General features: G+C 38.9%; 2 protein-coding genes across 4 annotated transcripts in view; both read left to right on the forward strand.

The window, feature by feature from the left end:
• copz2 (COPI coat complex subunit zeta 2) overlaps window positions 1-3,568 on the forward strand; it is a 34,161-nt gene extending 30,593 nt beyond the window's left edge. For both annotated transcript variants that reach the window (XR_015094323.1, XM_086070716.1), the window contains one exon: window positions 2,694-3,568. Coding sequence is in view for 1 of the 2 variants with exons in the window: in XM_086070716.1 (XP_085926842.1) it covers window positions 2,694-2,741 (48 nt within the window). In the remaining variant the exon portion in view is untranslated. The remainder of the gene's footprint in view (window positions 1-2,693) is intronic.
• Window positions 3,569-4,163: 595 nt separating this feature from the next.
• LOC147184708 (uncharacterized) lies at window positions 4,164-20,413 on the forward strand. Of its 2 annotated transcripts, none has more exons than XM_086070689.1 (6): window positions 4,164-5,369; window positions 7,372-7,625; window positions 10,740-10,986; window positions 12,670-12,900; window positions 12,992-13,168; window positions 15,907-20,413. In XM_086070689.1, exons 1-6 carry the CDS (start codon window positions 5,241-5,243, stop codon window positions 16,072-16,074), a joined length of 1,206 nt encoding a protein of 401 aa, XP_085926815.1. In that variant the 5' UTR covers window positions 4,164-5,240; the 3' UTR covers window positions 16,075-20,413. The 2 variants fall into 2 exon arrangements, with proteins under 2 accessions (XP_085926815.1, XP_085926824.1); XM_086070698.1 differs by having other exon boundaries at window positions 12,992-13,120.
• Window positions 20,414-22,236: the final 1,823 nt, after the last annotated feature.

Raw genomic sequence — 22,236 nt, forward strand, 5'->3', positions numbered from 1 at the left:
GTTGACGATTGCGAATGACGGACACTCAAGATTCACGCGCCCACCATTTTAAACTTTTTTTTAACAAATAAAAAATGGAAAGGTATGACGTGCGAAAATATTCACCCCTTTTGAGTTTATATTTTTGCTGTGTTTACAGATGCAAGTCTTTTGGGCTATGTCTCTTTCAGTTTTGCACATCTAGAGACTGAAATTTTAGTTGTGCACATCTAGAGACTAAAATTGTTGTCCATTCTTCCTTGCAAAACAGCTCCAGCTCAAGTAGATTAGCTGGAGGTCATTTGTGAAAAGCAGTTTTCAGATGTTTCCACAGATTCTCAATCTAATTCAGGTCTATAGACTTTGCCTTGGTCATTCTAACACTTGAATGTTTAGTTTTGAACCATTCCATTGTAGATTTTACTTTATAGGATTATTGGGCCTCCTTCACTAACAAATGTGTAGGAATATTTGTACTCTGTGCACAAGTTGGGCATATACACAAAATCCCTGTTGGCTTCACGACACGTGTGTACTAGCCCGTCTTGTTCGCACGACTCTGCGTATGTTAATGAATCTGAATTCATTCTAAATAAGAACGCATGTGCCCGTGGCGCCCTAATTTGCATAACCTGTGCGCATTTATTTTGTGTTTGTTGTGTTTCCCATGTGGCTTGTGGCAAACATTTTATGGTTTTCTTTGAGAAATGGCTTTCTTCTTGCCACTCTTCCATATAAGTCATAGTTATAGTTGTTAGTTGTCCTTCGAACAGATTCTCTCACTTTAGCTGTGGATCTCTGCATTTCATCCAGAGTGGTCATGGACCTCTTGGCTGAATCTCTGATCAGTGCTCTCCTTGTTTGGGCTAAAAGTTTAGAGGAATGGCCGGGTCTTGTTGGGTTTACAATGGTCTGATCCCTCCATGTTAATATGATTGAGCAAACAGTGCTCTGTGAGATGTTAAAAACTTGCAATATCTTTTTATATCCTAATCCTGGTTTCAACCTCTCTACAACTTTATCCTGGACCTACCTGGTGTGTTCCTTGGTCTTCATGATGCATTTTTGCTCCTGAAGCCACCACAGAGCAGGTGCATTCATACTGAGACTAGATTACACATAGGTTAACTTTTTTTATTTTTTAATCATCAGTCATTTAGGTCAATTGAATCATTCTGAAATTGTCAGGGAACTTCGACTCATTTGACTGCACTGACAGAAAAGGGGGTGAATAATTTTGCACGTCCTACTTTTCAGTGATTTATTTGTTAAAAATAAATAAATAAAAAATATTTTCCACTTTTTATCCCACTTCACGATTTTGTCCCACTTGGTATTGATTCTAAACAAAAAAGTTCCAATATTATATTTTTGTTTGAAGCCTGAAATGTGACAAAAGGTCAAAAGGTTCAAGGTGGACTAATTGTTTGTTTGTTTGATCTGCAATACAACAATGGCATTTGGCAAAGAATAGGAATCTGGAATGGCATTTTAAAACGCTACATGCGAGCTATGATGGGGATGTTTCTGCATTTTATGCGCTACAAAATTGCTTGTCTGACACCCAACTGGTCGGCCGCGGGATGTTGGCTGCTTGAAAAGTGGAACAAAAAAGGTTGGGCACCTCTGCTATAGAGTATTTTGAGAGTGTTTGTGCAAATGCTTCACTTTTCTGTATTTCCGTTTCTTTAACTCTGTCAGCATGTAACCGTATCATATAAGTCATGTACTGTGTTTAAATTACATTGCATATTCTATAATATTAGGGATGTCAAACAATTCAATTTTTGGTTGAATTTTAATTTAAATTTTTTAATCAGATTAGTCACATCTTAGAATTTATATATATGTGCGTGCGTGTGTGTGTGCACGTATATGTATATATATGTATATGTTTATGTATGTATGTATATGCATATGTATGTGCATGTATAGGCATATGTATGTATATCTATATGTATGTGTGTGTGTGTGTGTGTATATATATATAATGTGTGTGTATATATATATATATATATATGTGTGTGTGTGTATATATATATATATATATGTGTGTGTGTATATATATATACGTGTATATATATATGTGGGTGTATATATGTGTGTACACACACACCCACAGTACCGGAAAAGATCAATGAGGCCCTATTCTGTCTTATGAAACAGCTCTTACACGTGAAGCACGTTTTCACAAATAGTATTTACAGGTGTTTTCCTGCTTGTCTCAAATGACCAGATGGGAATGGATCTCACTTTGCACTTTTGATGCAAATATACAAGGACAGAAGAATCTCATTGTACTTCACTTTCATCACAATTAAAATAAGACTGAGTTCAAGCTCAGTCTCAGTCTGTGCTTCTTTAAGCACGTTTGCAGCTGCATTCACATTTGAGAAATGAGGTTGTGTTGTCTTGGGTGTGTTGTTTGTCTGTGCAAAATGAGCTGACTATATTCAAACGCAGATAAATTGTCTTATTTCTTTTTTACCGAGTTAATACTGTTACTCAAATCAAACAAGTCTGCTTTGGTTGTCCTGCTCGGTTAACTAAAAATATGGTCAGTGTGACATCTAATGGTTATATCCTGGTAAGGCGTACTCCTCTTTTGATTTAAAAAAATGCCATTAAGAAATAAAGCCTAGTTAAAATCACAAATGAATGTGATCATGCTGAATTATGTCACTTATATAATAACCTTTGTGTGATTCTTCCAGGTTCTGCAGTCAGCCAAGGAGCAGATCAAATGGTCCATACTGAAATAACAGATGTGAAGCTATCGCAAAGCAGTTTCATCAAGTATTAACCATGTATTCACCCATAGTTTAGTCACACTTTAAATGTTTTGATTTTGAAGGTCTACGTTCACTGAAGTAACTTGAAATTGACGAGACTGGAACTTAGCCAAGTCACATCGGCTCTTGTGTTTAAGGATGCACAAAAAAAAGGCATACAAAGAAAAGAACACTGACCTACCTACGTGATATGCGGAGTTGACTGATGAAATCTCAAGACCATCAAGGCATAGGTCTCAAAAGGAACTGAAACATGCAAGTCTGGAAAAGGGACCCACAGCTAGAGCAGTTTGCTCATTGGGAGTCAATGTCGACAGGTGGTGAAGTCTCATTGAGAGTTATAGAAATCGTTGGATTAAAGTAATTTCTTCAAAAGGTTGTGCAACAAAATATGAATTGAAAAGAACCAAATGTTTTTGTTAAAGCCAGTTATATGAATTTGTTTTTTATATGACTGTTAGTCTACAAGTCACAAGCAAGACCTGAGTTTCATTAGTGAATTATCAGTATTTTCAAATGTATTTATTATTGCTTGTTTCTGTTACAAATTATGTTAGTGACTATGTGACAGTGGTTTTCTATCTTTTTAACAGAAAGGTACCAAGAGTTTTATGGAGAAAAAAAACTCAAGAACTTCTCACAAATATTGCTGCAGGTCGACGGATGGCGGTCATTTAAGAAATGTTTGTAAAATAAGCGTAAGGATTTAGTCCAATATTGTCTATTAATACAATATATGTATCAATATATTTTCACTTATTTCACTGATGAGAGAGAATACAGTACATCTCAGGTGAGAGATTTGGATGCCTGACAATAATTTAAAAAAAATAATCTCTGGGATATTTTCATTTACTTACAGATGTGGTTCAAGTCAGTTTACATTTGTTCAGGTCATGAACTTGAATTTCATAATCATTTATGGCTTTTGTTATTTTTACAGAGTAATCATGCAATGTTAATGTTGAAATTAGTTTTAAAAACATGAATTGATTTTTGTAAACCATACAGAGTTTATTATACAGGAAAAATATATATACATGTGGGCTCAAATATGGTGTATCTAGAAAGATCTATAGCACTTCCCTTTATCTGAATCGGTAATGACGAAGAAGACTGATGTGAATTTCTTGTCAACTTTATTACAGTACTTTGGGTTTACAGTGTACAAGAAGCTATTATTTATATCAACTTGTTATAAATAACAGTAAGTTAGAAATTTGCATATTTCAAATTAATACAAATAATTAAACTAAAAATGTTCAGCTGTAGGCTACATCATTATTTTTCTACTTAACATACTAAGTTTTACCTAAAAACTAATGCGGTTTAAAGCAGTCGGTTTCCACGCTAATTTTCAGTAAACTCAACCTTTTTGGGTTTAGAATGTGTGCAGTGCAATGTGTGTGTGGTCTATTTTTTTAACAAGTGGACGGTAGACCCCTTTTTCTTTTATCGCTCAGTTCCTTAAATCCCAATATTAGATTTTAAAGACGCATCTTTTGTTGAATTACAGGTATAATTATTTAATTAAAAAACTATACAAGTTTCCTCCTGTAAACATCATTAAGGGCATAATTTATACATTTATTTAAGGCAAGTTGTAAAGTGTCTAAAGTCCTCTTGTTAATGTTTAACACATTTTAAAAATAATAATAATAATAATTAATCATGCTGTTTCTACGAAGTACTGTCTCAAATGTTCTCCAGTTTTGATACTTTAAATGTAAAGGATCGTATGCCAAGGGTAATATCGTATGGGAGTGGTAATATGGCGGCATCGCGGCTTCAAAAGTCTTAGATCAGTCGTGATCGAGTAGCCCTGTCCCAAGATGGTCGCCCTGTGGTTACGTTTCTTCCCATTAGCTCACGACGCGGACGAACTATCTTGTGTTCATATCTATGGTGGAATAATAATAATAATAATAATAACAACAATAATAATAATAATAAGGTCCTTCCTTCATCCACAAGGAGGCAGTGTTACTGCTTCCATTGAATGGGAATGAGTCATCTTGCGTTTTTTTTGTTTAAAAATAGAAATTGAAATAACGGGAAAGTTGCATCGATCTGATCTATTCTGTTTATTTAAAAGAAAAGAAAGAATCGGTATGCACAGTACAGTATATGTATGTATGCATGATGAAGGCGAAAGTATCTTTGTATTTACAAAGTACTTTTACAAAAAAAATAATGAAATAAAGTAATATATTGTAGTAATAACTTTTCAAAAAGAAGAAGAAAAAGCTACATACAATTTGAAAATCGACACAAAAATAATATGCATCGCTTTCGTCTTTCGTTTTATTATACTCCAGTCCAACAGGTGGCAGTAATAAAACCTATTCTTCCAGTTGTCCACCGCCAAAATGGTTATTTCAAAGAAGAAATATTTTTTTCTTTACAGAACATCCTGACAAAGCGGCTTGGATTGTAATTTACGAAATACAGAGAACCTCATTCTCAACGATGTATGCTAGGACTAATACCGGCAGCTCACATGGAGATTTTCCTGACAGAAATGGAGTGAATTATGTGACATCGACAGAGTCTTTCGGCCATTGCTCCCAATTGTTCTGGAAAAAGGATCCACACGACGTAAGAACCAACACTGCCTAAAATGTTAGCTAACGAATCAGACTACATATTCATGTCATGATACAAATACATCGGTGTCTCGGGAATACTAACATTGTAGTATACTTGTTATGTGTGAGTCGCACGTCAATCTGAAAAAGTATACGTTCAGTTTGTGTGGGCATCTTCTTAAGCGTTCTGCTAAGGCACCGGGGTGGCTTGTGGCCTAGTTTGACTATTTGCTATCACGTTAAGTGGTTTAATTTAGTGTTGGTCATCGTTACGACCATTACTTTTAATTAGACAATAAATACATATGTCCGGTACCAAGCAAATGTGTACTGTGGCCGGTCCGGAGTATGGTAGCGACTAGCGACTGTTGTGGACAATCATCGAGACGTGCAGCTATTGCTAACATTAGTGACCGACGTTGTTAGTAGGTGCCAATGCCACACAAGGTGGTACACTGAATATTTTGAACTGTTAGCTGCGAAACAAATGAGTTTGATTTCACCATCCTCAAATGCACGATTGTCTGCAATATTGTGAGTTTAAGGAAACCAAACGAACCTCGACCAACCGGAAACAAGAGCGTTCAGAAACAAGAGCGGTAGGAGTCCTAGGCTAGTGGGTCTTTGTGGTGTGTGTGCGTGTGTTTGTGTGTGCGCGCACGCAAAAAAGATGTACACATTTATTTTTTTAAATAAAATGTATGTATTAGGGATGCACGACAACTGCTTTCTTTCCACCGATAACGTCCTGCTCCTCTTTTTTTGTAAACTACAAATACTGCATATCTGTTGTCATAAAATAATAAATCATTTCAATGCCTCCTACATTAGTAGGAGCGGAGTCGGAGGATGAAATAAAATAAAAAAGGTCACTGACAACGTACAGTAGCATATTTGCTACTTTCTGAACTATGTGGATGCCACAGACTTCCAACTTCAGTAAGTCACACACGTGACACCTACGTTGTTTCCCGTTAATTTTGCGACATATAGGTCGTGTCCCAATACTCCCACTTCCACCCTTGTGTCCCTCAATTGCGTGTTCCCACCGATTGGCGTGAGCGCGCAGGGCGTCTCAGCTCTCTGAAATGCTTTGGGGAACTGTGACAAACACACTACACCAGTGATTGGCAAACTCGGTCCTCAAGGCCCGGAGTCCTGCAGGTTTTGGATTTTTCCCTCCAACGCAGCTGATTCAAATCAACAGGATCGTTATCAGGTTTATGCAGAGCTTGCTTATGAGCTGATCATATATCAGCTGTGTTGGAGAATGGAAACATCCAAAACCTGCAGGACTCCGGCCATCAAGGACCGAGTGTGCCCACCCCTGCACTACACACTTGCACCCATCGACGGGAACGCGCAATTGAGGGGCATTGAGGGGGTTATGTCGCGACAGTAACTGGAAACAGCGTGGGTGTGTGACTTACTGAAGTCCCGCCTCCTCCGTGGCATATACCCAATAGTCACTTCAGACGTTGAGGCGATGAGCAATCTCAAAAGCTCTGATGCGTATCAGTAACTATTAAGTTGGTCCACTGTTGTTGTCACCCCCTCCAAATCTCTCTCAAACTATTTACTTACAGGGTTTTTCCTGGCTCAAATTGAATGCAAATACTGGCAGTATTTTGTTATCCGTTCCTGCGCGGTCTCGCGTCCAGAGTACGGGTCGTCTCTGCGTATAGCGCCCGCTGCACGTCGCCAAAAGGGTGCGGTCCAAACGGGGTAGGGGAAATGAACTGCAGGAGACAGGAGTTCACACTCCTGTCTGGTGTTTTATTTTATCTCTCTTTTATTCACGTTGTCGTTCCACATTCGAGTACGTACAGCCTCAACTTGCTTCCGCCTTCTCCCTCCTTGCATGCGGGCTCCAAATTCACGTCATACACGGCTATTCAGTGGCTCGAGAAAGCAGCCAACCTGGAACGAGCGTGAAACCCACCCACCAATCAGAAACGCGCGTTGACACAGCACACACTATAGTAATGTAATTTGTCAATCTTTTGTGACAGTCGAGTTCGACCATCAACTGGTGTGATCAGCTTCCTTCATCGTCAGCTGCACTCTCAAGCTCCAGTCTATCTTCAGCCTCTCTCTCCAGTTCCAGCCTGTCCTTAGAATCCAGAGCACCAGTACCAGCAACATCCGCATCAGATGACATGGATTCAGATGAGAGGCCATATGTATGTGACTTATGCAACTGCGCCTACAAACATGCCAGCTCCTTGCTCAACCACAAGCTCACTCACAAGACTGGAGACTTCAGGTAGATACTTTAAACTATTCTTGATATTGTAAAGAAGATCGTGCTTTAAAGCAACACTAAGCAACTTTCAATTTATGTTTATTATGGCGGCGCCATATGGACAAAAGTGGTAATGTTATGCCTGAAGGAAGACCACACTTCCCATGAGGACAAGCGTATTGCATAGTTTTTTAGCTCAGGCCAGTCAAATTGACTTCCGACTTTGTAACGAATGAGGAAAGGGGGAAGTAAGGCAGTCAGCACATTTGTAGTTTTTGTATGGCAGTGTTCTTACCATCCTCCTCAAAGTTGTTTAGTGCCAGTAAAAATCTTACAGACCTCCTCAGGCCATGGCAAAGGTACCATTCAACTAGTTTTAAGTCAATGTTTCATCAGAAGAGTTATGAACATATTTTATTAAGGTTGAAAAGTTCCTTAGTGCTACTTTAAAGCTTGTTTTTATTTTAAAGCTAAACTTAGGACCTTTTCAACCTTCACAAAACATTTTCCTAACTCTTCTGATGAAACATCGACTTACAGAAAGTTGAATGGTACATTTGTCATGGCCTGAGGGGGTCTGTATCGCTTTTACTGGCACTAAGCAACTTTCAGGAGGGTGGCAGCAACCTTGCCACACAAAAAACTACAAATGTGGACTGCTTTATGGCATACAGTACGTCACTTCCCCCTTTCCCCATGCGGAACTCCATTCAAACGTCTACACGCGATTACTGCTGTCATGGTAGAAGCTGCAAAACAACCGAAGAGTTTTATATGAGGAGACAAAAAAAAAGGAAAAAGGGAGGCTGGACAGGCAAGGATCAACATTGACCTGGCTTTCACTCACTGCCGTGAGCTCAAAGACGACGCTATGCGCTGGTCCTCGTGGGAAATTAGGTCTTTCTACAGGTAAAACAGTGCTACTTTTGTCCATACAGTTATGGTGCTGCCATAATCAACAAAAACTTTAAAATGTTGTCAATATCAAATAAAGCAACACCAAGGTAGCGAGTGTTGCTTTTAAGTCATGGTTTGTTCTGTACATTGCTGCACGTTTTGCAACCTTGAATGAACCCTGATGATAAAAACAACACTCGCGGCCTGCGGTGTTTACCCTTGCAAGCCGGACCAGGGGTCGAAGTCCCCCATTGAAATGAATGGCGGCCGGCGCTGTTTAGTGAGATACGGCATTTAACATTAACAGTTACTAACGGCACATTTCACATAAAGGCAAACTGGCGTTAATATAGTTACTACCAGTACCTGGAGTGTAGATAGGAGAACGCTTGCATTGCTGGCAGCTGTTGCTGCTGGATGGGCTCCGGAGCGCTCCCAAACACGACAGACAGTCATCGCATGCTGCGTGTGCAAATGTGTTTGCATAGTTGTAGTGTTTCCCCCCTTAGACGTAATATCCAATTTGCAAACATTGCAAGTTGGCCTGTTGTTAGCTTTTGTCAACAAACTTTTGAAGTGTCGCGTGACTCGTGCATGTGGTGACGTCATCGTCCCACACGGAACCGATAAGGGAATTGTTAGCAAAAACGGCAAATGATGCCAAGGAATTGTAACACTTGGAGCCGGTTCTCATCAAGACCCGTTTTTGATTCCCATCCCTACTCATCTTTTGTGATTTCTTCTTAGTTTTCTCTTTTTCACCAAAATGGGATTTTGAGTTTGTCCTTGCCCAATTTGGCGTTTAAATCATGGAATGTCGCCACTAATTAGGGCACAACCGATTCTAATCGGCTGCCGATTCTAATCGGCTGCCGATTATTGCCCTTCAAACATTGGCCAAAACAATCAGTCAATTGGGCCAAATGACCGATTGTTTCCCCCTTAAAACGTTATAATCGAAGAAAACCGAAGTTTCTGACGATGTGAAAGTACCCTGAATGCACCATTTTGCTTGCATAGCATTAGCAGCAAGCAAGTGTGCCCGCTAGTGTTGTTTTTTTCATCGGGGTTCATTCAAGGTTGTAAAACGTGCAAAGACGTACAGACTTGACTTACACAAGCAGACCATGACTTAAAAGCCACACTCGCTACTTCCACACATTCTGAATCTGCTCACGGGAGTCACACACCACTCTACTGGCTGCGTCTGTTTTGACTGAGGAAGGGAGAAGTTTTTCAGTGCTCAGTTCATATGAGTGTTGAAATGTTACTGGAGTTGGACATTATTGTCACAAAATAATCTAGGTTGTATTTTGTAAATTACTACAGAAGATGATTTTAAAAAATGTAGTTATGTTTACTTTCAAATCTTTTTTTTTTTTTTCTTGGGACCTCAAATGTGGACCTCTTAAAACTTCACTGTTAGGTTTGTAAGGCCATGTTACTTTTAAACATGTCTATTGTTTAGAGATACAACTTAGACATATAAAAAGTGGATGCTAATCTATGTTTATTCACTTTTTTTTCCCAAAAAGAATCGATAAAGAATTGAATCGTAAAAATCTTATCAATTCCCATCCTTACAATTTATACACATTCTCTGTCAAAAATTGCAAATAAAGGCATAAAATGTCAAAAGTATGTTGATTTCTCAGTAACTGCAATTGCAATTTCTATGTGTCTTTTTGTCACTTATTAAAAAAATACGCATGCGCAAGACAATCTTAACTGCTCTACTGCTCGTCCCGAGTAAACGCCTATGAAATGTCGGAAGCGTGTACGAGCGAGCTCACCTTCCCAGAGCGTGCGCATAAAAAAATTGCAGTCTGCAGCCGATTTCGCTTCTCGACGTGTTTCTTCTAGCGACTCACAGCCATTTTCATAGTATGTGGTAAGATCGGTGGAGCCTACAGTGAATGGCTGAAACTGAAGCTCACCGGCTACATGCTACAAAGACTCGGAAGTGCACATCCCCAGCTAGGAAAGAACAAGCACGACGACATTACGTAAACATTTCTCCAGATTGATTGACAGGATGGATGACCAATAATTAAGATGATCCACCCAGAAAACGCAGCCAATAAACATCATCCACTATACCTTTTAAGATGAAGAAACCCCTTTACTGGCTCAGTTCTTTCAACTTTGCTTTTTACATGGAAAAATAATAAAACTAACCAACACTGTACTTTTAATCATGTCTATCATTCATCATGTCGTTTTCTTTCCACGATACAGATGCGACTTTTGCAGCAAGCCCTACACCAACTACATGTCTTTGCGTAACCATATGCGAATACATGGTCAGAAGCGCTACATGTGTGATCGTTGTGGGAAGGCCTTTCGTTTGGCACGGTATCTCCGCAACCACCAGAGGATCCATGATGATGGACCAAACCGCTTTGACTGTCCTTCCTGCTCCAAGAGTTACAGGACAATGCTAGAGCTGGCTCAACACCGTTGTAGTGCTGCAACACCCACCCAGGTGGGTCTGTGTAAAGATGGTGTTATAGAATGATTCATGCTTAAGTAATGTTGTCTCCTATACAATTCACATTGACGTCTCGCCTTCTTCTGGGTGGCAAAAACCAAAGTGTTCTTCTCACAACCTTCAGCATGGAAGACAGCCACTTACCACTTAAGCCATGCTAGACTTGTTGTTGGCTAACATATTGCTGATGTGTCCCAAAGGAGACCAAAAATGGAGGTAAACAAGGATTCTACCTGACATCTGCGATATATTGACACTAGTAGTAGGTCAGTGGTTAGGGTGGCTGTCTCCCAACCTGAAGGTTCTGTGATTGTTCCTCAACTGTTGATGTTTTTTTTATTTTATTGCTAATATTTTTTTAATATTTTACTCTCTCCCGAGTATAAAGTTTACTTTGTTTAGACTGGGACCGAATATAGTCTTTTTCAGAGTAAAATTTACTCTACAAAATATACTGTGTATTTAATCTATACATTTAAATGGGTTTCAATTACACATGGATTTTTGCTATTTGGGGTCCAGCCCGGTCTCAATCCCCTGCAAATAGTTGGGGTACACTGTCACTAGTGTCCAAGTTATATTACTTTAATAGTATGATAATTGAATTACGTTACTAACTGCATTTTTTTTAACGGGTAACTAGAAACTATCAGAAAAATAAAATTTAACACATCAGCCTTCCAACCCTGCTTATATAGCATAACGTGACCATGTATAGATAGATATTATATTATTAATGTTTTTAAGTATGAAATATTTTTTTAAAAATAGAGCGGTTGTATACTAGTCACCTCTTTCATCCCTGAATAATGCCTTCTTATTATTATTATTTAAAAATAATCAGTATGCGCCCTATTGCCTTGCAAAATTTGTGTTAATTGACCATAGTCAATTTAAATATTAAACAATTTCAGTCAAGTGAAAATGTTTTGCTTTAACCCATGCATATTCAGTAATTTCATTGGTCACATGTGATGAGACTTGAAGCTCATCAGTAAAATTAAATAAACCGTGGCACATTAAAAGCCCCAGGGTTCTAGCATAGAAAAGAAAGTAGCGCCCTATAGTCCGGAAATTACGGTATGTTTGAAATAGTGGGTCCAGATAACCTAATCCATTGAGACACACAAACCCCTCCACCATGATAAGGTCACAGCTTAGGGCAGGGGTAGGGAAACCTGGTCCTCGGGAGCCACTGTCCTGCCTGTTGTCTGTCTCTCCCGCTAGCAACACACCTGATTCAATGAATCATTATCATTATCAGACTTCTACAGCTCTTTCGGTTTAGCTGATCCGTTGAGTCAGCTGTGCTAGAGGAGGGAGCCATGTAAAACAAGACCGGACAGTGGCTCTTGAGGACCAGGGTTGAGGGTTCCCTACCCCTGGATTAGGGTTTGGTGCATAATCACATTTTTTATGGTACTTCATTTATATAGGGCCTTACAAGGTCTTCAAAGCGCTTTACATTCGACTACTCATTCACTTACTGACGACGTGGTGGCATCAGGAGCAACTGAGGGTTTAGTATCTTGCTCAAGGACAGTTTGACGTGGTCACAATGGCATTGAATCTATTGAACCCACAACCTCTGGGTTGCGAGACGACAACTCCACCACTGAGCCACGCCACCCTCTTATAAATGAGTCTTTCTCTGCTTTCCTCCCTGCTCCCATTTAGCCTGGCAGTCGTCGTTCAAATTTCTCTTCTACACCTCGCCGTCAGCAGCAGCGGCAGCAGCAGCAGCAGCAGCAGCAGCAGCAGCAGCAGAACAGTGCATCCTCCATAATGTCATCGCAGCATGGAGGACACAATCAACAGGAACCTTTGCCTTCCCACTGCGTTTCTCCTATGTCCCAGGGAGGCCAGAGTGGTGGAGTGAGCAGCCAGTCTGTCCCTGACCCACACCAGGTAGGGAGAACATACTGTACCAGGTTTGTTACTTTTCATGGTTTTTATTTCACTGATGATAGATGACTATTAACACGTTTTTTGCTAATAGGGCCGGGCCAGTACTGTGTCGTCCCAGAGCAGCCAGGCAAATATGAGGAGTTCCTCCTCCAAACACATATCCTCTTCCAGCACTACAGCAACATCCTCCTACTCTCTGCTCCAGCCCCTGGTGCCTGAGGTAAAGGAGATGAGCTTGGGATACACTAGGCTGAGCGCCAATCTCATGGTAGGAGAGAAAACCACCATCTGCTATATGCTGACTAGCAGTTTTTCCTTGTCTGCCTACTAACATCAGGAGAAAGAGAATTTATGCGTACTGCTGTCCACCAGTAACATGGTGGCATTTACTCTATATGAACGCGAACTACCAGCTGCTAGCATTTGCATCAGTCATAGGCCATCTGCTGTCAGGGAATGAAGAATTAATTAACCAGTTAGATTCCTGCATAGACAACATTATTAAAACCATCCCCATTCCTGTGGCACTGCAATCACAAATCAACTTTTTTTAATGATTAAGTATATAAACGGGACGTGTTTACTAACACTGTCTACATACCCTAGTCATTATTTTGATATTACAGTCCTGCTCACTGTTATTGGCACCCTTTCATTTTTTGCGTGATCTCTACAATATCTTCAGAAATAAATGGAAATGTACCAAATTTATATAATCATGACCTTTTTAATTGGATGTCCAAAGTAATTCAACAAAGGGAATTGGTTTTCACCTTGCATAATGTAAAGAAAAAATAGAAAACACAGCATGTGCAGCAATAATGGCACCCCTCTTTGATATTTGTTTGCACACCCTTTGGCAGTGATGACAGCTTCCAAACGCTTCTTGTAGCCATCTCTAAGCTTCTTGCACTTCTCCGCTGGTATTTTTCCCCACTCTTCCATTGCAAATTGTTCAAGCTCTTGAAAGTTTGCAGGTTTGTTTTCCCAATGGCACATTTTAGCTCATATAAAATATTTTCAATCAGATTGAGATCAGGAGTCATTGCTGGCCATTTTAAAACAGTATTTTTTCCTTTTTAACCATCCCTGTGTGCTTTGGGTTTTTGTCTTGCATGGAGGACCAATGACCTTCGATTCAAACCAAGTTGTCTAAAACTTGGTAGGACATGTAATGTAATGTAATGTTTTGATAATTCTCTGATTTCATGATTCCTGTGATACGATAAAGGCCTCCAGTACCCAGATGTAGCAAAGCAGCCCCACAGAATTATGGATCCCCCACCATGCTTAACTGTAGGGAGGGTGTTCTTTTCCTTGGAAGCTGCATTGCGCTGTCTGTAAACAAACTGTTGGCGTGCATTGCCAAAAAGCTCTATTTTTATTTCATCCGTCCACAGAACATTTTCCCAAAAGAATTGTGGTTATCCAGGTACTCCTTGGCAAAAGTTAGCCATTCTTTTTTAACGTCTCCCTCAGGAATAGTCTTTGCCTATGAAGCCCTGTTTTTGGTTCAGTGTGTGCCGTATGGTACTTCTTGAAATCATGACTCCAGACTGTTCTAGGTTGGCTTTCAGGTCTTTGGATGTTTGACGTGGTGATTTTTCTGTTGAAGACTTCTGTCATCAATTTCTCTCTTTCCCCCCAATGTCCATGGAGGTTCTTGACAGTTCCATACTCGTCAAACTTCTTAATAACATTACGCACTGCTGAAACAGGGCTACCAAAGTCTTTGAAGATGGCGCTATCCCCTTTTGGAGGTCTTGTGTTTGCGAATTATAGCACTTCTGATGTCCTCAGACAGCTCCTTTGTTTACACGATTGTGACAAAGGAAAAGGGGATAACAGGTGGCTTTTTAAAACATCAAAGTCATCATTCATTGGTTAATTCATGTCAATTGGGCACATACCATTTAGAACAGGGAATACTCATTTGTGATTTACCAAAGGTGAGTCGCAATGTGTTTCCATACTGATTTACAGGAAAGGGTGCCAATACCAGTGACAGAGCACATTTGAAGTTTTCTATTTTTTCTGCCCATTGTTTATTGTTTAAAAAATATATTTTTAATCATTTGGTCTTTCAGATAAAACACAAGTTCTCTATGAAAAATTAAATGTTTTAGTTGATTATTTTTTTCCAGAAGGTATTCCACATTATGTACTTTACCTTCATGGGTGCCAATAATGGTGAGCAGGACTGTATAGTGCATGTTTGTTGAAAGCTGGAAATAGGGACAACAAACGTCTTTGTGACGCCTTCTTTAGGTGAAACATTGCGATAAACACAGTTTGGCTGTTAGTCCTCTCATTGGATGAGCAGAGACTACCGACAGCACTTGTTGAATCTCGTAGTCGCTCTGGCAACACCCCCTTTGAGCGCCATTTTCAAATATTAGTGAGGGGTTGAGCAAGAGTTTGGCAGGGGGTTGAGTTGCACTGTAAAGACAGAAATTTGGGTTGATTATGAGCTATGGAAATAATAAATTTTTGCTGTTCACATTTTGCTGGAGAATTGTTATCTATTCTAGCTCATTATGTTGAGCAGTAGTTGTGCAACAACCTAAGTGAGTCTCTCCCAATTCTCATTTTCAATAATTATTCGTGTGTGTGGCAAAATCATTCCATACTTGGTAAAGAAATGTTGAATCCCTAAATCTCTAAATTAATAACATTGTCAACATGTAAACTACTGATGGCAGCGTTATCATTTGCACAAAAATAAGAAAAATGCCTTAACTTTTGGCGTGTTAACATTGTATGACTTCTTGTTTGAAATACTACCAGACTTAAGGGGGTGTTGTAAAGTTCTACATTTATATATACTATCTCTGTACTTAGGTTACTGTTTTAAGGCATGTTGGCATTTCAACTCAACAGTACAAGATTAATTTTTCCAATTATTTCAATGAACATGCTGAAGTCGTGTTTTGCACAGTTTCATTCTCCTTTTCTTCCCCCCACCACCTATTTCCCTCTTTCCATCACTGCCACTTTCCACCACAGCCGAAGCACCAGGACACTTTCTCGCTAACCCCTCAGCGACCCCTCACCACGATCAACCCCATTGGCCACTCCCTCCATGCAAATGGAGCAACAACACTCAAGCCTTCGCCCGTGCCACGTACCATCCAGGCTATGCCCTGGGAGCAGCGCTCACTCTACAATCAATAACATTTGGGCAACCAGCATCCCTCACAACACTACCCTCACTTTTCTTTCCCTCAACTTTTCCACTTCCAGCATCAAGGATGGAGGACATCAACCGCTGTTTGGATGCCAGAGTCCGCTCCTTTTGGGACAAGCGTGTGGGAATAGAAAACAGCAACCATTCTGAACTACTTAAGATAATTACTGAATAGTTAGGGTTTGTTAGTTGGTTTTTTTACATCTTGCCCCTCATGTATGATCCATACTGGTCAATAAGTTAACATCTATCATTTCATTAAGAATTACTCACCCTACCTTCACGAAAAATGATATATGCTTATCCTAATTCTATTATTGTTAAATTAATTTTTTTGTGGAAATATTCCATTGCCTGTTCACCCATTCATTTTAAGATTAAGCAGGTTAACACATTTTCCCATTTGTTCTTTCTAAACGAGACTTTTGCAATAGGCAACATTTTACTGAACCCTCTTTTCCACTCCGGTTGACTTTGTGCCACAATGTACATATAATGTACATGCTGCATATCAGCACTACTTAAAGAGGTATACAGTACATCTTTAGCCTTACCCATAGACATTAATATTGAGGAACTGCTGTTTTAATGATACTTTCCCGACTGGTCATCTCACACTAGAGCCCTTTAATTAAATTTTTGATACAAATTGTAAATTTGTTTCAACAGGATGCCTGCATTATAAAGTCACATTTGGCTTGTACCCAAAATCCAAGAGTACAGTATGTTACCTTTCAAATTAAAGCACTATAAGACAAGTTTAGACTTGTTACACATATATATTAAACGTTGTACTTTTCCAGCTCCTGTACCAGGTAGTATGTTGTTGTGACTGTGGACTTGAGCCAGTTTGTGCCCACATTACAATTACATTTGGAAGTTACACTTGGCACTCCAAGTGGGGGTGGGGGCGGGGGCGGTTGTCTGTAGCTCAGGACCCACACACTGCTCCTAAAATAATTATTTAATGTAGAAAAAGCACCAGGGTAGAATTTGATTTAGCAGCTAGTTTGCTAAATAATGCCAGATACTGTACATCTGTAGTTGGATGTGACAGCCATGAGATCCAGGTCACTTGATAAAGTTTCATGATGGATCCTGTATCTATCTCGATCATATTTCTGTTCAAATATCCAAAATCGTACTGACATCGCTGACATCATTTTTTTTAAAAAAGTTATTTGTATATTTTTTGTTATTATTAATGTCATCGCTGTTTCCTCTTTTCTTGTTAAGTGTCATGAGTATTTAGAAAAGTACTATACAAATAAAATGTTTATCACCAACCGTTTTGGTTTTCTTTAGTGCAGACTGCATTAGAGGGTAGCATTTATGTATCACTAATTGTGACTCCATGTCAAAATTGTGCATATGCAAACTTGTAGTCGCAAAAGTTTTGTTTTTAGAGTAGATTAGAGGCACTGCGTGACAAATCCTGTTTAGCGTTCCCATTCAAAAAGCCTAGTGGGAGTGATTGGAGCTTAAGCCAAATGAGCTCTGCCTACTACTTTGGTACTGATTAAAGAAAAGGGCTACCAGTTTGATACACACATCCAAAATAACAATTGTGCTCACCTTTAAACTTATGAGTAATTCATGATATTCATTTATGTGAAGTCACTGATCATGTTAGCGATTTCTCATAATAATTAGGACTACTGTATCAACATGCAACAGCAATTTATTTGTACAGATCTCTGCCAGTATTTACATTTTGAAATGGTCACCTAATAGTCCTAAAAAATTCAGATGTTCCCGTACTGGTTAGCTAATTTTAGAATAGGCCCGTGCAGTGGGCTACTCATGTGGTGCTTGGGGGCTAACCTCATCGCTGTGGGCACTAGGTTGGTGACTCATGGCCTACAACTGAAAACAAATCAAACACTGTATAAATTAAAAAAACAACCTTTTTATTTTTTAAGTAATCTTTCACAAAGTATTTGAGCATGAACTCATTTAAATAATTTATTGCAACTTGTGTTTTTTTTAAACTATATGAACTAATTTCTTTTAACTTATTAAATATTTCAAGCGGTCTATAATTAAAATTAGTTTTGTTATTTTTGTTTGTTTTAATTTATTATTTAATACAAATAGTCTTTCCAGTTCAACCTAAAAGTTCTTAGTGAGAAAATGCAAACGCCACACAGTGATGACGAATTGGGATTTGGGATCTGTGAGGCAGATGTGCTGACCTAACCAATCACTCACCGAGATGTGTTATCAATGCATAAAATTGAATTAAATATATATATTTTTTAAATGCTGTAGACATTTTGACAGCACCCCTTTTTAAGCACATTCTTAATTATTATTCATTAGGGGTGTGAATTGCCTCGTAGCTAGCGATTTGATCTGTATCACGATTCATAGGCCACGATTCGATTCGATACCGATTAATCCCCGATACGAATCCAAGTCAATTATTGCAATTTATTTAATTTATTTTTTTCAATTTAGAAAATACTAATCAGTAAACTTGTACATGTACACTGTAAGATTTGTATGAAAATGTACTTCAGGCTTATAACTGTGTGCCACTGTATTTAACAAACAGGTTGCATTGTGTTCCATGTTTGAACAGCATTGAAATCAAATTTTAAGGCTTAGTTTTTCCATTAATATAACATTCTTCCATGCTTAAAGTGTGAACCTTAACCCTAATTAAGACATTTTGTTGAATATTTCCATCAAAAATTGATCTGAGAAAATCGATTCGGCTCCATATTGAATCGATACAAGAATTGTGCGTGTAATATTGCGTTATATATTGCCGAATCGATTTTTTAACACCCCTATTAATCATTGAGTAATTCATGTCTTGTCTTTTTTTCTCACTTTCATACGCAAAGAGCAGTGTTACGGCTGAATGGTCTGATATATTCATGATGACATTGTAACATTTTACATTTAAGTACAATTTTAGCCATTTGGCAAAAAATAAAACAATAAATGTGTTTATAAATGTATGCGTTGTGTCCAAATGTATTTGATGCCTTTTTAATTCAGGTCTATAAATGTTGAATTGGTGGTTAGCTGGTGAGCACATCTACCTGACAGTTCAAATAATGGGTGGGTTCAAACCCAAGCGCCTACTACGGTTTCCTCACTCATTATGAAAATGAGCATGTTGATTGAAAAACTATACTGTCCTAAGGTGTGAAGAGTTATTTTTGTCTTGTCTACACAGCACATGTAATTTTTCTTCACCACTTTACCCATCACAGTTGTGGACAAAGCAAACTCACACAGTTAGTGGAACACACACGAAGCAGGGAGCTACTTTAGCGCCCAAGAAGCTGTTTAGTGTATTGGTGTCTTGATCAAAGAGGCCACAGCTGCGGGTCCGGTATGAGTCCTCTGTCAAATATCTGTCAAGCTGATGGGTTCTTCCCCCGCCCCCCATACTAATGGCTCATCTTGGCAACTATAGGTGAGAGACATCTGTGAAAACGAACTATACAATTTACACCTATTATTCAAGATTCCCACCACTACTACAAATTTACTTTATTTAACATTGATCAATGTAAAATCTGCTTTTGTAGACTGGTCAAAATGACAATGATTAGTCTCATATCAGTATACCAAAATATTTAAGCATCTGTACAAAATAATTACTTTTTAAAATATTGAAATTTTTGTGTGTTTTGTGTCACTTTCAGGGTAAAATAACACCATTTAGGGTCATTTTGTTTTTGTCAAATGTCAATATGGGTTAAATTTGACCCGAACAGTATGTTCATCATGTGTAGTCACAATAAATGGCAGATGATAAAGTAGGATATGTTTGGGGAAACGAAGAAACACAATTATTTTTATAATTAATTAAAGAAAAAAACCATTCATGCAATTTTAGATGGCTTTATTAACATCAGCTCTCAAATTTAACGACACACTTCACTTACATGTGGAAGGGAAGCCAACAAGACAAACTACTTCCGTTCAGTCCGTCAAAACCAATATTGCCACCTGGAACTCCCCGATGTCCCTAAATTTTGTCACTACAAAATCGTCTCGCGCCGCATAGTCGCAAAAGAAGAGCAGATGAAAAGGGGCATAAGTCCATATGTGTCCATTTTGCGCATTTTCACAAAATTTGCATACAAATTTTGAAACATTTTGATGGAAACCTGACTATTGTTGCTTCCACATGTCCTGCTGTCGTTGTCACGTCCTTGCCACGTCTCGTCTTGCCATGTCTTTTTTTTTTTTTATTGTATTAGTTGTCAGGTTGATTGTTTGAATCTGGACTTTGTCGTTTTTATTTGAGTTACCTTGTTTGCCCCTTTTGCTTTGTTTGATTAAATTACACTTCTTTTTTGAGCACCTCTGCCTCCTCGCTGCCTTACTTCCCTGCACTTGGATCCACAACCACAGCAAACCTTGACATATTGAATTTGATCAAAAATCGAATTTACTATTGAATGTGTGTTTATTTGTACAAGTATGTGAACATAAAATGGGCGAAGGGACCAATAAACAAATGTACATTAAATGCGATTACATTTTACACTTAACAAGGCACACTTACCAAATGCAGTTAAATCAGCAAGATTAAGGCAGCTAACACCTGTTCTTCCTGTTTGTGCTCATATTTTGAAACCTATTCTCACCACTTCTGGTGCACTACTGAGCTGATTGACGCTAACTTGAAAATAGCAACATCGTAGGAGGCTTTGTTACTAGTGTAACCTTCCTTATTGATGTAGCCACGTCAGTGGTAACAACATCAACACTAACTCCAGAGCCTAGCAGAGGATCCAGGCCCTTCCTGAATACAACAGACTCCATTTCAGGTTAACTGGTAGCCTCCGATACCTGAATTATTTATTGTAGCAGAAAAGAAACAGAAGACATGCAGGGAAGCCCATAACAGCAGAACATACGGCCGTGACAAAAACACTCACACATAATATATAAGAGCACAACTGAGCTCATACTGCAATGCAGATGCGCCTTCCTGGAGTTCTGATAATATTTTTTCTTGCATGTCAGTGTAGGCTTTGTGAATAACAGGGATCATATACGTTGATCGTAGTGAATATAGTATGATGTTTTTTGGAGCAACTGTAAATTTACAAGATCAGCCCCCTCTGCAATTCCAGTGAAAATAATGGCTGCTGAAGATACAATGTTATTCTCAGGCATTCCACGGACCTCAGGACAGGATTGCCACACTGCTTTATGGTGATTGAGATATGTTAATTCTATTTTGATCATGGATCCAGTCCACAGGCTGGTGATCTTCTTGTAAGTAATGGATATACACCACGTGTGTGACAATTGGCAAACAGTTCCATAAGTGCAGACTTGTTGACAATCCACTTCCTCTCAGACAAGTCACCACTATTTTGTGCGCCCGCAATGCTCACGTCAGAGAAAGATTTTCTTGTGGATATGCATTCACTACTAAGTGGAAGAAATGTGCTCTCATCTCTTTCACAAGGTGCCACTATGGAACTCATACTTGTATCCAGTCTCTCAGGTATAACTGCTGAGCTCGGGTTTCCTAACTGTAAATTAAGACGAAGAATGCAGTGAAGTTCAATTCAAAGTAAAGTGGTTTACTGGCAGCATTTATGTGGATCCAATTTATGGTGCGCAATGAGCCTCATCATATTTTGACCTTGTAAAATTACCTTTATCTTCTGACAAATTGCATGCACAAGATGGGAAATTGTTTTTGCCTGTGATTGTGTCCAGGTGGAAGATAGGGCCAAGTATGTACCAGATGTTGATGGCTTTGTTCTAGAAACCATTTCTGCTGGGCTGGTGAGAACCACCCTCAAGTGCTCATGGTCAGATCTGGACTTCAGAGGGGTTGACTAAGAGAATCCAGAAAGATCCTGGTCAATTTCTTCAGGTTTTAATTACATTCTGTGCTCAGACTCTGTTGTTGCAGCCATTGCAACAGGAGTGAATATCTAAGAAGATGTTTGTTTTTTTTGCACATTCTCTATTATTATTCATTATTGCATTGTAGATTAGAAGGTGGACTCGAAACGGATTCATGCTTTAACACATCAAATCATAAACATATCAAAATGCATCTTTAACAAGATTATTTCTAGTTTTAATTTAATGCTTTTATTTATGCACTAATTTTTGTCATGAGGGCGTTAGACGCTTGTTTACATGCAAGCATG

Source organism: Leptonotus elevatus, chromosome 1, assembly GCF_054856555.1.
Source record: "Leptonotus elevatus isolate MCC_2025b chromosome 1, RoL_Lele_1.0, whole genome shotgun sequence".
Taxonomy (NCBI): Eukaryota; Metazoa; Chordata; class Actinopteri; order Syngnathiformes; family Syngnathidae; genus Leptonotus; species Leptonotus elevatus.

Bases quoted from the DNA above. Each gene is read 5' to 3' on its own strand.
- LOC147184708 (XM_086070689.1), top strand. From the start codon at position 5,241: ATGTATGCTAGGACTAATACCGGCAGCTCACATGGAGATTTTCCTGAC. The intron at 12,901-12,991 runs GTAGGGAGAACA...TTTTGCTAATAG, and splicing joins CTGTCCCTGACCCACACCAG to GGCCGGGCCAGTACTGTGTC. The intron at 13,169-15,906 runs GTAGGAGAGAAA...TTTCCACCACAG, and splicing joins GGCTGAGCGCCAATCTCATG to CCGAAGCACCAGGACACTTT.